Source organism: Haliotis asinina, chromosome 3 (assembly GCF_037392515.1).
Source record: "Haliotis asinina isolate JCU_RB_2024 chromosome 3, JCU_Hal_asi_v2, whole genome shotgun sequence".
NCBI lineage: Eukaryota > Metazoa > Mollusca > Gastropoda > Lepetellida > Haliotidae > Haliotis > Haliotis asinina.
This window is the reverse complement of record NC_090282.1, coordinates 23,564,185-23,579,648: the sequence shown is the minus strand read 5'-3', so window position 1 is coordinate 23,579,648 and position 15,464 is coordinate 23,564,185. Positions and strand designations below refer to the sequence as shown.

Genomic DNA, 15,464 nt, shown 5'->3' with positions numbered 1-15,464 from the left:
TGTGTCAACATTAAAATTCCCGCGAAATATTGTGACGACAAATAACGATACCATTACCAAAATGGGGCGGTGCTGTCATTTTTGTTCGAGTAACCTTTGTCATGTTGAAAGCTATTGATCTCATTCAAGGAGAGTAAAACCTGTAAAAGGTGTAGAAATACATACTTTTATAAAACAATTCATTTGGATCACGCGCTGTGTAGCGTTTGAACTTATCACCTTCCATTTGCACCCCTTGCTCGAATAGATTCGCCCATGCAAAACAAGTCGGCGTGACACGCACGTGTTAGTTCCCCTCCTCCCGCGAGTTGGACTCACAAAGTGAGCGATGTCGTCGGTAGGACCTGAAAGTGTGAGTCCTAATTTTCACCACAAGCTACCCGAAAGGCCGGGGTTTGTGGAGCGAGTGCTTGCCATTCCACTGCTCTGCTTTGTCGCCACCCTCTATGGCATCATCAAGAGAAAGAGTCCCTTGCTCGACAGACATTTGAGTCGATGCGAGCGACTTTTCTTCATTGCCAAGAAGCGCGTTTCATATTTGACTCAAGAATTGCCGTTGAGGTTGAGGTCGAAGATAATCGGTGAGACACGATCTGCTTTACATGACAAGGGAAACTCTGTATATTCAACAGTCAAGTTTTCAACCAATCTGTATATTCCCACCTTTAAAAGGTTGAGCAAAACCTTTCATGTTTTTACAAAACTAGCTACAATGTATCATTTTGAAAAATTTACCTGTATTGATCTCATTGTGGTACGTGTTGCAAAAAGTGACCATGTAAGTGAAAGAAAGCTATTGTCCTAGTTTGCACAGGTACAGCTTCACATGTTATGAAATTAAGACTGATAGCAAATAGAGTGTTATTAAACAACTACAGCATTGCCATCAAATTGTTGGAAACGTCATTAGATAACTAGCTTCAGTATGTGTCTGCAGGGCCTAATAATATGTATATCATAATAGCATGACATTTCATAAACAAAACGTATTATAAATGCCAAGTCATATGAACATGTACTATACACATTTCGGAAAGAGTTCCGCCCCTACCACCCTCTGTTTACATAGAAAAAAATATTTCCACCTTTCACAGTGTAATTTTCCAACACTGGAATAACTTAATTGTTTTTCTTACCTATTCTAGTTTATCGAATGTATATTTAGGGTCAGGTATGCATGTCAATTTGTAATTTTGGCTTTTGATTGGTACCAGCCGAATTTTTACCTATTCAAGGCCAAAATGATCAGGTAACAGGATCTGTTTCTTGACAAGCATTGGCATGAAGTGTTTGATATCAATTTAATGCCCAACTACAAGGACAGATGCCCAGATGTGCCTGCAACTTGGACAAATGAGACATTGCGAAGTAGTTAGCGCTATCAGGATGGTTAGTATGCAATCCATATTGATGTCTGATTTCAAATCATTAGGGGTGGTGGGGTAGCCATGTGGCTGAAGTATTTGCTCATCACTTTGAAGACCTGGGCCCGCTTGCACAGAGCAATCTTAGTTACAATCAATCTTAGACCCCTACAATCAACTTTGCAATCACCGTACAATTGCTATAATCCACTTGCACAAACACGATCTTAAGACAGCATGGATTTAAGATCGCAATCTTAACTAAGATCGAACTCTTCAACGTTGGAGGTAGAAATTTCTTAAACTCGACTCCTGTCTACAGTTGTCTTCAAGTGCACATAGCATGCTGCGCAAAAAAACGTGGCACTGGTTGCTGCACGCAAATGACATCCCTTAATTAATCGCACCTTGCAGATTTTTCATCAAACCAAACCAAACCCACCCCCCAAAAACCCCAACCCACAGATCTTTGAAGGAATTGATAACGTTGAAGAAGGAAGCGATAACGTGGAAGGTAACATGTATAATCACTCGTACCTCAGGGGTTATTCTCTAATTTTTCTACATTCTAATTTTTTATGAACTAAACGTGATACTGCAACCACAGAAATATCATGTTTTATGCAAGTATTGAAATACAAACAAATACGTTAACAAACTGGGTCTTGAGTTATTGACCTAATAATCATGGAATTAAAAGATAGCACATAAATTAAATTTCCACCTAAATGTACCATGATTTGTCAGTGGCTGTCAGTTGAACATAGTTTGGCATCTCAGTGTTATCTGGAATAAAATCCCAAATATATCCCACAAGCATTAGATTTGTAAAGATTTGAAAGTGTGACATGACTGTGGGGGAGTTCTGGAAAATTCATGATAGGGAAATATGAAAACATTATTATTTCGTGTGTGTTGTATGTGTTGTTGAATGCTCATCCACCGTATATTAATTACTTTAGGCTATTTTGTTGATAATTATTTTTTCGTTTTGTTAAAAAAACATTTTATGCAAATTTCACATACCCCCGCAAGTGTAATTTTCCCATTTGAAGAATACTTGTATTATATACAAGTATAATATGCAAAGGGAAACCACTCCCATCTTGCGTAAAAAATAAGATTAGCTGCCCTTGAGTTATTGAAAAGGTCATGGCCACTGCTAGTTGCATGCAGACACCTTTCCTTACTATCCTTTCCTTGTTTATCAAAAGGTATGGTGTTCATACTTTTTCCAACACTGAATCGGGTGAGAATTGTAGTCTATGATATCGACTCGATAATGATGTTGTTCACTACCTCAAATAACAATATTTCACTTGTTAAATCGATGTTGCATTCTTTGTGTTGTTGAAGTGTCGAGGTGAATCATACAGTTTTATGCAATATAAAAACAATCCCCAAGTGCAAAGCTAATTATTTGCGTGAAACTGACAACTTGAACGCCATTTTGCTACTGACTACAATGATCTTAGCTCCTTACAATTGGTTCCGACCAATTGTAAGTTTTGATTGTAACTTACAATGATCTTAGGTTACAATCGCTTTGTGCAAGTGGGTGGCGATTGTAGCCGAAGCCTAAGATCGCTATCTTAAGGATTTAGAATAATTGTAGCTCTAAGATCGTTTTGTGCAAGTGGGCCCTGGGTTTGAGTTCCCATACCCATGGGTACCAAGTGTGAAGCCCATTTCTGGTGTCCCCCTGTCATGATATTGCTGGAATATTGCTAAAATTGGTGTGAAACTACATTTAGTCACTGACATTTAGCGGGGTGTCATCACTTTGACACTATAGATCATACCTTATTTGACTAGGAGACCATTGTTTGGACTGCACAACCATGTGGAACCACCTGCAGATCACCAACTTAATGCACACAACAATGTGAAAATGTTTGAAGGTCATTTAGAAGTGGAAAGCATAAGAAAAGCCAGATTTATGGATGACAACTTCTTTATTGTGGATAACCCGAGGTTTCAGAGCTTATGCTTGCTCCTTCATCTTGTGAAAGAAAAGAAGTTGACGTCTATAAATCTGGCTTTTCTTACAACAATGTGTCCGAAAAATTTAGGCAACTACTGGAACGTAGCGGTGCTTATCAAAGAGTGGGACAATCCTTCGTAACCTTCCCAATGCATATTGGAATCATGTGGATGACGCTACAAGATTTGGATTACGTGTGGATCACATTTGACTTGTTTATTAATTTTTTATGATCAGTCTTTTAGTTTTCATTAGATGCTTTCATTGTATGACTGGTTATCTGTTTCTTTATGGATCATGATTTGTCAGCATTGCGTGGAACAGACTTGTTCGTGGTAGATGTCTTCATGCAATATTTAGGGGTGAATTGGTATGCTCTTACTAGGTTACAGTACATATTGAGGTACAAGGCCTTTGGTTCCATTTTGGTTCTTTATATGAGAACTTACCTCCTGGAAAATTGAGGTGGTCTAGCAGCGAAATACATGTCGATTTTATAACGACTTTTCAAAGGTTGCTAAAATGACAAGAAACTGAACATACCAAACGTTTGGACTATGTGACAGTATACTGAACCAAAGGCAAAATACCTCAGTTATACAAATACTCTGGTATATTGTTTCACCCATAGCAATATTAGGGCGGTGGGGTAGCCTTGTGGTTAAGGCATTCACTAATCCCACTGAAGATCTTGGTTCAATTTCCCCACATGGGAACAGTGTGTGAATCCCATTACTTGTGTGACTACGTGACTTTGTTGTATGAAAATACAAGATTAGGGAAAATTAAATTGTTGGCAGATGTAATTGGGTTTGTTTGTTTTTCATTTTCTATATATGTAGTGCCGAGGGTCGACTCATTATATGCTGCAGCTGCTGTGAAAGTGACACAGACGTGGTCCGCTGTAATAGTGACAACAAGAAAGGTAAAATATGTGAATAGAGTGAAAAAACAAGAGCACTGGAATGCTTTGATCATGTTATGTGCTTCTTTTTGTTTACTACAGTACACTCTAATTCAGACTGGCTTGGGACTGACTAAAAAGTCCAATTTAGACAACAGTCCGAGTTACCCATAAATGTCTGAAGGCTCGAATTTCACTGAAACTGAGTTTGCAAGATCATATCAGTTATAGTTTACAAATTAGTGTTAATCACTGACATTTAAGTGATATAAGGCTTAAGCATTCATGACTATAATAGCTTGAATAGTGCTGAGTATGGCATAAAACTCACTCACTCACTGAAGGAAGATGGCAGGAATTTCCTGTTAGCTGAGGCATCTTGTAGCAATGATGTCGTTTACCACGACGTTGAATTGTATTTATATGGCCCCAGGATCCAAAAAGGCAAGGCAAGAGAATTTCAAAATTGACCCACCCTCCACGACATGCTTTCAGTTACCTCCCCTGCTTCATTTGCCCATTACGCCAGAAATGTTTTTATGTAAGAATGTTACGAAAAATAGAAACAACAGAAAAGGCAAATTCCAACAGGTACATGATAGAGCACATCTGAGAGCACATCCAAGTGAGGAAATGGAAGTGTACTTTTGATGGTGGCGATATTTTATTTTGACATGTAAAATATTTTTTGTTCCGAAGTGAGGGAAGTATGTTGCGAACCTTTGCTCACATTCAAGAAGACTAGTCCTATTCTCTACGTTCTGCAACCCCATTTGCACTGCACTTTGTGTGTTAAGTTATCCATGCATAAGATTCTTCAGAGCTCAGATTCTTCAGAGTTCAGAGCTCAGTTTGACATAAAGTAGAAACTGAACCCTGAGTTAATACCTGTGTTAATTTGTCATCTGAGATTGTTTTGTTCTGAATTTCCTTAAGTTCAGAGGTAATCACATGCAACTTATATCCGGTTGATTTAACTCATTTCACTAAAGCCTGTGTATGTCTGTGTTTACAGATGCTACACCGTGGGAAGCGCCGTGTTAGAGGCTTTGTCCAGAGGAAGGTCGGTATCCTGCTATGCTCTCTGCCCGGTCAGGTGGTTATGTGGTCCTTAGATCGAGCTTGTGGAGTGAGTGAGGCAGTGCTGTTCTTGTTGAGACCAGACTTGAGGAAAAACAGACAAATAGAAGCCAAGAGTGGACAGAATGGAACCAGTACTGTCATCAGCAAGGAACACACTGAGGTAGAAAAACGGTAGATAGTAATAGTAATAGTAATACTCTGCTTTTATGGTGCGCACATTCAGGCACAATGCCTGCTCATGTATGTACATTACTATCCCTGGTCATAAAACGCACTTTCTGACACTTTTTCAACTCCCTGGGGATCATACAGCCATGTTGCCTGTTAGGTATAATGAACTAAACAACTTTGTCATGAAAGTAGAATGTTAAGGAATATTGCTGGAATATGATTTGCACATGTAAGATTTTTTAACCTGTTGAAAATGTCATTTCTCTTTTTTTCTTTTTTTTTTTTTTTCAGAAATGTGAGAAAGGCAATAAGAAGGGTATCATGTTCAGAGTACTTGTTATCATGACAAAACCATTGGAACTTCTGGTAAGGCCGATTTCATTTAATAATCGTTTATATTCATGTTTAGTTAATTTGAGTCCTTTCCGAACATGTCTTTCACTTACAGTAGGACTATTATTAATAATGTTTAAGACATTTAATTTTTTGTTTATTCTTTCCCTGTTTACTCACACTGGCCTTTATTATCTGACAAATAACGAATGACATGAATTTTCCCAACTTGGTGTTTGAAGTAGGTGCATATTAGAACTCATATTATGATGCTCTTTTTGAGACGATGAGGACTTTTAGAAATTTGTACTAGTCCCCGACTGGTAGGCAAGTGTTGAGTTCTGCCCCTTGCTTAAGTTTTGTTGTTATTCCCATCTCTTTCCATCAAGTTGATCCAGCAGATCAGTCTTGGGCCTCTGGCCATTTACTGGCACATGTATCACAGGGATTAGGAAAGGCAGGGGCCATGGGCCATTTTGCACATGAAAATGAAAAATGGCCCATTAAAATTTTGAAGTTTACTGTTGACAGCAGGGCAATGGCCCATTCTAAATTCAGAAAATGGCTAATAATCCTGAAAAAGGCCCATTGTCAAAGTTCTCTTTCCCAATCCCTGGTATCAGTTTGAAGTTTGACATGCCATGTGAACACATGAATAGTTTTATGTACTGGTACCATCTTTGTAGGTCTATTTAATGCAAGGTGTCCAGTCCTACCTCCATGACATGGCAGACGCACCTGACCACTCCAAGAAGAATGGCTGCCTGTCTCCAGAAAAGCAGAGTGAAATACAGTCAAGGAGAAAGGTAGATGAAATTTCTTGTGACAGAATGACCCTGTTGGCATACTGGGTGCTCAGTATCTCATGTTCATCATAAGAACTAGCTCTGGTGGGCCCCATCATAGTGATGATAGTGCTCAGGGCCACATTCCTCAAAGTGATCATAGTGCTCGGGGGCCCATTCCTCAAACTGATCGTTGTGCTAAGCGCCCCATCCCTCAAAGTGATTGTCGTTCTCCGTGTAGTGCTCTGGGCCCCATCCCTCAGTGATCGTACTGTTCAAGGCCCCGTTGTTTAAAGTGATTGTAGTGCTCAGGGCCCCATTCCTCCAAGTAATTGCTTAGGTAAGGGTGAAATAGCATTTTATGCTTAATAAACATGCAGTATATTGTTATTTCCCCGGCATGTAATGCAGGGGCATATAGCTGACGTCTTGTCTGTCCATCTGTCTGTAATTATTTTGTTTCCTGCGCAGAACTCAAAAACTGTTCAATATTTTCAGACCAAAATTGAAAGATATAATAATCTGAACCTATGGTTGTGCTTTTTGCTATTAACAGATTTTTGGCATTTTTATTTTTTTCCATGGAACGTTTAGGTCTAGTCTAATGGTGGGGTGGGCTTCATTTCCGGAGCATATCCTAAAAACCATTCAGTATTTTTCTGCAAGTGGTGCCTTTCGCTATTTACAGGTTTTTGTGATTTCATATTTTCTCAATTTCCATGGAAACGTTTTGGACTTACTCTCAAAATGGGAGCACCACTGGAAAACCATTTCATATCTTTCAACAGATCTTGGCAGATATATGAGACAGATCTTGAAGTGGTACCTTTTGCTGTTTACGGATATATGGCATTCATGTTTTTCATGATTTCCTTGGAAACGATTCAAACTTAGTCTAAAAAACCATCAAGTAACTGTTAGATGATTTATCCTTTCAACTATGTGGGGGCTGGGGGGGATATGTCATCTTCTGATGACTCTTCTTGTATGTAGTCAACATCATATTTTCACCATGGGTTTATGTAAGTTTTTGCCTATTATTATTTACACTCTGTAGATTTATATTAAACTTAAATTATGAAAGATGTGGTTTTAGTGGGCTTTTGTTTTTGTGATAGGTCTCACCACGAAAGAAGATAAAATCTGGATTACTAAGCAAGTTTCAGAGGACCATTAACTACTTTGGTCTGGCAGAACTGATGCCAGGACTAAGACGCAAGTTTCATATCGATATTAGCGGACACAGCAAAGGTTTGATATTTACTTCTTACCATATACTCATTATGTTCTTAGCGGAAATACAAAAGAGAAATCACTACCTGTTGTGAAACAGCTATGCCGCTTGTAGTGAAAGTTCAACACCGCACAGTTATTGGGATAACTATAAGAGATACTCCACTGATGCCATGGAGAAGTTTTTGACTGGTCCTGAAACCAAGCTTCTGTTGCAGCCCTGACTTCATCATTGGCAAATTGTCTTTTACGAAACAGATTATTATCACAGGGTGCCAGGTCAAGACTGTACTCGTGTAATCTGCTTGCTGTGAGGACTCTATTCCCCATATTAATGAGTTACAAACCTGCTGCCACATAGCTGGAATATTGCTGTAGTAGACAACAACAACCAACAACAACCTGCCACTGATTACCAAATGGTTGGTCCCTGCCCCCAGATATTTCCAGTTAACAGTTTCGCAGACTTGCAGGATTTCCTTATCTACAGAGGTTCACTCTATCTCATTGAGGGTTAATGTCAGTGTGTGAAATAGGGCCCTAGTAACTGCACAAGATGGGCTAGATTTCTGACCAGCAGTCTAAATTTATGGCCAGTGGTCTGGTAAATATTTTAGAAAATATGTTCCAAGTAATATTATTTTGACTGTCTGGCCTGGTTAAATCCGTCTTGGTATGGCAACATTTTTAGGTTATCAGCCTGACTTATTTCATACCCTGTTAATATGCAGGAGACTGTTACAGGGCAGTTGGTGACCAGCCCAAACAAGGCAGAGGATGAAGAGAAGAAGCGCAAATACGAAGACATTCTGTCAGAGTCTGAATCTGATTCCGAGACTGAAGATCTCAACAACATAGACCTTGACAAATATGTCAGTGATGAGGATCCAGATTTTAAGGTATGTGATTCCTGGCTGTGACACGAACCTTATCATGCCACCATCATTTCTTAAGATGTTTGTTTTGTGTATACCACAGTCCTAAACACTTCCACCCATAGACCTGTGTGGTTCCAGTGTAGAATAGGCCTTCAACAACCTATGCTTGTCATAAGGGGCGACTGACGGGATCAGATGGTCAGGTTGACCGACTTGGTTGACACATGTCATATGTTCCCATTTGTGCATATCGATGCTCCTGCTGTTAATCACTGGATTGTCTGGTCTAGACATGATTATTTACAGACTGCTGCCATGTAGCTAGGATATTGCTGTGTGCGGCATAAAACGAAACTCACTCTTCCATCCATAAATACAGTTTTTCATGAACAATCACAATGTGGTCTATTGTGTAAGTAAAAGGGCGTATGTATTCACATAAGGAGGAAGATATGTGAATGAACCTTTGAAGAAATGAACATGCTGTGTTATAACAATTAAAGCACTCACTTGAGTAAGTTTTATGGGACTTGTCATGGCATGTTGTTGATCATCCTTACAGATTATCTGTTCTGAACTTTTCAGATAATATTTGTGAAATAAAACATTAAACAACAAACATTAAACAACAAACTCTCATCAAATGCCTGGCAGTATTCACTTTGCCTTATGTCAACATGAGGGAAGAGAAAATTGTTTTAGGTTAGCATTTTATTACAGTCCAGCGCTTCCATGCTTTGTAGAAACATGCCAGGCCAACGTGTGTTATGTAAACTAGCTTAAATGTCAAATGTGTGACCAGCCAAAACAGACATAAAATCATTAATGCTGTCACGATTAAAGTACTTCTTACACATTGCCGTCGGAAAAGCTGGTACTGGCAACACATAGCTGCAGCTCCATGTAGCTGATACTATACTGTGTCCTGTCTTCAGCCAAGTCAGAGCGGGAACAGCACAGACAGTGAGGAGTACAGAGAGGGGGATACAGAGAGTGACATTGAGTTCGAGACTACTATAGGTGGCACCATCCAAGTGAAAACCCGTACCAAGGTAAGTACAAAGTGCTTCCTTATTCCACATTATGCAATGATATAGATAGGATTTCAAATCGTCCATGAGAGGCAAAATAAGGAAAATGAGCATTTTGTCCAAGTTACGGATTGTTTCAAAATTTGTTTTCCTGAGTTCAGGTTGTTTGACTTTGCATTCAGTGAAATAATGTGAAATCGAAGTGAAACCAAAGCATGGTATCTCAAATGTTGGGCATGAGGTGGGCAATAGTTCATTAGACAATCTTGAACATATTGGTCAACTTCTACATCCCATCCACCCGTGAAGGTCCTGGGGTAGAATAGGCCTTCAGCAACCCATGCTTGCCATAAAGGGCGACTGTGCTTGTCGTAAGAGGCGACTAACGGGATTGGGTGGTCAGGCTCGCTGACTTGGTTGACACATCGGTTCCCAATTGCGCAGATCGATGCTCATGTTGTTGATCACTGGATTGTCTGTTCCAGACTTGATTATTTACAGACCGCCGCCATATAGCTGGAATATTGCTGAGTGTGGCGTAAAACTAAACTCACTCACTCACTCTACATCCCATCAACCTTTTCAGGTCTTATCCAGAAGTTGTTTGGCTGCAAGTGTACTAGTATGTGATAGCTCATTTCATCCATATGTCAGTACTGACAAGGAGGCTCCGTGGCATAGCCTCGTAGTTAAAACATCCGTCTTGGCTTGATTTCCCCCACATGGGTTCTGATGTCCCTATTTTGATTTGTCTCTATGGAACTTTTTCTGAAAACAACATAAAACCAACCTCTTTACTCCTTCACATTACTGTACAACTTCAGTTATCTTGGATGCAGTATCAAAACCACACTAGATCTGTCCCGACTGTCAATGTTTTTTCTTAAGGAAAGTTTGTTGTAATTTTCTCGGTCCAGTCTCAGTCCAGTAAAAGCAATGGCAAAGACGAAGGCAAAGAGAACAAGGTTAGTTTCCAGGAAACATCACAGTTACAATTTTGATAAAGCTGTATAATCATCATTCTCTTCCCACAGAGGTTACTTGTCTTATCTTCCTACAAACCTCTGTCCTAATATGACCCTTTCATGGTGCGAGTGTTCAAGACTTGTGATTGGAGGCAATTAGATTTAGTTGTGCAATCAGCGACCTTGTTTCAAAAGTGATCGTTCACAAGATCTTGGTAATTTCCGGATGCATCGTGAACACTAGAACCTCTTGCTGAGCGCGACACTCAAATGTTTTTTTCTAGACAGAACTCAGTCATGTCGTATTTGTTTCTCCACATTGCTAGCATTTGTCAAGTTGAATCTAGATCAATGTAATACGTGTTCTGATTGGACAGAAAAAAAGGGAGATAAATCTGCTGCCATTTTTTGCCGCTAGGGGATTTTATGAGAACCGCGAAATATGGCCATATTAGAACAGAGGTTCGTAGGAAGATATGACAAGTAACCTCTGTGGGAAGAGAATGCATAATCATGTGATTTCATTGGTAAGGTTTTTACAAAACTATTCTGGTCACCATGGGCCCAAATTCTACGGTTGGATGTTATGTGATGTCCATCTTTGTTAGTCTTACAGCATTTGTTTGGTACACTTTAATAATACTGAGATTTGTTCCTTTGTCTGAAGGTCTGGGTTACAATAGGCCTATAGCAATCAATGTTTGCCATAAGGTTACTATGCTTGTTGTAAAAGGCGACTAAGGGGATCAGGTGGTCAGGCTCGCTGACATGGTCGACACATGTCATTGGTTTCCAACTGTGTGATCGATGCTCCTACTGTTAATTAATGGATTGTCTGGTCAGATTCAGTTATTTACAGACCGCCGCGATATTAGCTTGAATGTTGCTGAATGCAGCGTAAAACTAAACTCAGTAACTCATTTGTTTATTTTCGGGATGATATAAAATAATTATTTGTTATATAAAATTATGGAATGAAATGTTTCTTATTACTGTCTTTCCAAAGCCCGAAACCGCTAAAGGCGTCGACTCCTCTCATGCCAAAGGACAGGTTTGTACATTTTAATGAAGAAAATTGTGAAAATATATCTGAAAGTTGCTGAAGTTGAACTGATACACAGTATTAAGTGTTTGGATTAATCTGTTATGAAAGATAAATGAGCATCATTGAATATCAGTGGTTTACCAAAGATAACCTTTTGATTTCATCACCATGATCATAACACTGCAGGAAGAAATACACAGTTAAGTCTCCTTAATGATGTTAATCTGACAGCGTCTGTTGGAGTGGGATACAGAACTAAACTCACTCACTCTTCATTTGCTTTGGCATTAATGTCCATTACAGGCTAAAGCCTCTCCGCTTAAAGCTGCACAAGTTTCTGTCCGATCTCCCCCGAAGTCCAACAGCAAGCCCTCTGCTCTTAAGTGCAGTACACCCAAACACCCCGCTGGGAAAGAAAACTCTGCACCTCAAGAGTCCAAGCCTAACATGTCATCAGGATCCAAAAAGGCCACAGACACTAAATCTGCACCCCCTGAAGTTGGAGATAAGAAGCCAGATCCAAAGAATAATCAAGTGGCGAATGGAGATAAAAAATCGGAAACCAAAACCCCCACAAATGGTAGTAAAAAGGTAATTTCTCCATGACCAGTTTTGTATGGCGAGTGCATGCTTGGTGGGTATAAATTGATTCCATAGCAAATAGTTGGCTTTATTTACTTCTTGCTCTGTTGACCACCCATCAGTTCAATGACTCAATAACATGAATGTTGACATTTTACTAATCTTTCAGTGTATTGGCGTCAGAATATTCATGACTTGTCTTGTAGGATTTGAATATTGGGTGAATTGAATCTTATTCATTCTCCATTTCAGTCTGTGATCACTAGAATTTAAATATTCATTGTATTTTTAAAAAGTGAAGTGACATTACTTTAATTCAACAAAATCAGATAAGCAAAACTGATTATATCCAACCCAGTTAGGATAGTAGTCAACATTTAATTTGATGTAATGTCGTCATTGGTCAGTCTGTGATATATTAACACTGTCAACATGGTCCACACGTGTCAAATATTATATTTTGTTATAATATTTTGTTATTTCACTTGATGTAACTTTTGAAAGTCATATTTGCCTCAGTGGATTGTTTCAGCTCCTTACCAGTCTATAAACTCTATACACACCAGACGTTGGTGATGCATTATTTCCTGGAGTGTTTACCATTTTGTTTTTTTAAAGGGTACCAACGGGGACAAGAACTAAAAGAAGAAAGATAATGGCGTTGATGACCAAACAGCCTGTGGTTGATGAGAACTGTAACTTCAGAAGTGAGGTTAATCGAAATCGAGTGCCAAAATCTCGTTTTGCCAGCCTCCAAGAGAAGTATTCATGTGCCTGTTGCCCAGTGAGCTGAAAAGGAAGTGCTGTGTCTTCACTAACAGCTGTATGGAGCATTCATCTGTACATACATAAAACCTTTCATGTCAGTTTGGTATAAAGCAAACTATTATGTAAGATTTCTTTTGTTTTGTCTTTCATGTTAACCCTGCCTCTCTTTCATTGAGGTCAATTAATGTAGGGTAGCGTAGTGGTTAAAGTGTTGGCTCATCACACCGAAGAAACAGGTTTTGTTCCCCACACGTGTACAATGTGTGAAGCCCATTGTCTGGTGTCCCATGTCCTGATATTGCTGGAATGTTGCTAAAAGGGGCGTAAAACTAAATTTACTCACTCAATGTATACTGGACTCATCTGTTTCCATGACTGTCTTAATCCAGACATTTGAAACTGAGTGTTTACAATATGATATAAATATGTCAATAGTTATTTTTGGTTTGAGGAAATGAAAGCATATGTAATGAATTAAACTTCATTGCTTTGACTAAATAAATGAATCCATTCAGTTGACATTATTAAAATCTGTCATGATGCTAGTGTACATGACAGACTACACAGATCGTGGCAGCTCACAGGGGCATAGCTACCATGATGCAAAGAAACCCTAACCCTGGATTTACATCATGATTGGTGCTAAAAAGTACTAGTACCCTCAGTACTATCTAAGTATGATTTTTTTGTAACCTATTGTGCTTACACAAAGCAGCCCAATACGGCATGCTACGATGCTTGCTCAGGCTTCAAAGCTCTCTCATCTTAATACCCTACAGTCCTTGGCCTTGACTACACTTGTTCAGTAATAAACTCCCTCTGGTGTGGTGGTTAGAGCGGCAACCTGGAGAGGGGAAGGTCATGGGTTTGATCCCCAGTCACATCAAGCTAAATGTTAAAATGTGGTACTTATTGTTCCCAATCTGGCTCTCAGCATTAATCGGTAAGGGAGGGGTTGCTTGAGCCTGAGTGGGGTATCCACACCTACGTGGTATCTCAGTGAGCTTGCACTATAAAACCAGCTTGTCTGCACATGTAGCCATAATGAGGAACATGAGTGAAATACTTTACTCACCTAACCTTGTGCAGGAAAGAGCAGTCCCAACCTTATGTTGTAATGTCTAAGGATTGTTGCATGTCAAGCTCAGTGTTCCGTTGTTCAAAACAACCTTAACTTAGATCAGCCTTAAACACTAAGGCTGAACTCTTCGCAGGAGTAATGGAAGCGTCCCTAGTTACCACATAAATTCAGAGTGTCCAGTTGACTCACTTTCTCTTAACAATCTCTTCTCTCAATCTTGTATAAAATAAATGCAGCCACCATATTCCCTTCCCAACCTTAGTTATCAACTTTGACTTAAGGTTAACCTTAGTTAAGGTTGTTTTGTGCAACAGGATGCTAACCTTAGTGAAGGTCTAAGGTTAAAATCTTAGAGATAAGGTTGAATTAAACAAGGGAGCACTGGACCGTACAGGTCTCCTAAGAGCCTCGTCTGGGTCCCATAAATAACTTAGGATGTCATTGATGTCTACCATTATCCATGCATTCAGTGCTCTTATACAGTGGAAGCTGTGAAAACCAGATTCTGTCCAATCTGGCAAGTTGTGAACACCCATTTGTACATTTATTATCAGCTCTCCAATCCGGCACATTGTCTGAATCGCATTATGTCTTCAATCCTAATGAGTACCGGTTTAGACAGCTTACACTATACGCTCTGGGAGGTTAGGTAGCCTAATGGTTAAAGTGTTGGCTGTCACACTGAAGACCCGATTTCGATTCCTGACATGGGTACATTGTGTGAATTCTGTGAACCCCCCTCCTCTACATCCGACTATGGACTCGCCATCTGTATTGTTGCTTTCTCAGCACTGCGTGTGCCCACGCCACTCACTTGTACATGAACAAGGATTTGTGTTATTGACAGCCTTACAATCCTGAACAGCACTTAGCAACCTGCACCATTGCTTGACCACATGGCGCCTGACCCTTGAACATTATAGGGGTTGAGCTCTCATGGCACAAGTACGATGGAATTAAGGTCTAATGGTCTCGACGGCCGCACCACGAAGGCCAATACCCGCTTATTGCAGGAAATTTAGACATGTGCAGTGCAGTGCTAAGCGTAGACGTTCAAAACGGTTTACTTGTGTCAGAATCGGGGCAACAAGAGAGCAGAGGCAAACGTTTTCGCATGGTCGGGGCATAGGAAGGGAGTGAAAGGAACATGGTAGTGTACTATTGGTAGCAAAATATGTGAACTGCACGTTCAACTTTATGAAAAAGTCATAATTTATGCTTCGGAATTGTTAGCGTAAATCATGAGCAAATTCTGCA

The 15,464-nt window shown here is 39.7% G+C and overlaps 1 protein-coding gene across 1 annotated transcript; it reads left to right on the top strand.

Annotated features, from left to right (window-relative positions):
* The first annotated feature begins 241 nt into the window (after positions 1 to 241).
* LOC137277703 (cylicin-1-like) lies at positions 242 to 13,647 on the top strand. The gene is made up of 12 exons (XM_067809582.1): positions 242 to 581; positions 4,191 to 4,273; positions 5,268 to 5,495; positions 5,798 to 5,872; positions 6,526 to 6,645; positions 7,743 to 7,875; positions 8,602 to 8,756; positions 9,671 to 9,787; positions 10,684 to 10,731; positions 11,738 to 11,782; positions 12,080 to 12,367; positions 12,977 to 13,647. The coding sequence occupies exons 1-12, from the start codon at positions 329 to 331 to the stop codon at positions 12,998 to 13,000; spliced, it is 1,569 nt and encodes a 522-aa protein (XP_067665683.1). The 5' UTR covers positions 242 to 328; the 3' UTR covers positions 13,001 to 13,647.
* Positions 13,648 to 15,464: the final 1,817 nt, after the last annotated feature.

Excerpts from the sequence above, each read along its gene's own strand:
- LOC137277703 (XM_067809582.1), top strand. The coding sequence starts at position 329 with ATGTCGTCGGTAGGACCTGAAAGTGTGAGTCCTAATTTTCACCACAAG. Across the intron at positions 6,646-7,742 it reads AAATACAGTCAAGGAGAAAG|GTCTCACCACGAAAGAAGAT; the intron begins GTAGATGAAATT and ends TTTTTGTGATAG. Across the intron at positions 10,732-11,737 it reads ACGAAGGCAAAGAGAACAAG|CCCGAAACCGCTAAAGGCGT; the intron begins GTTAGTTTCCAG and ends GTCTTTCCAAAG.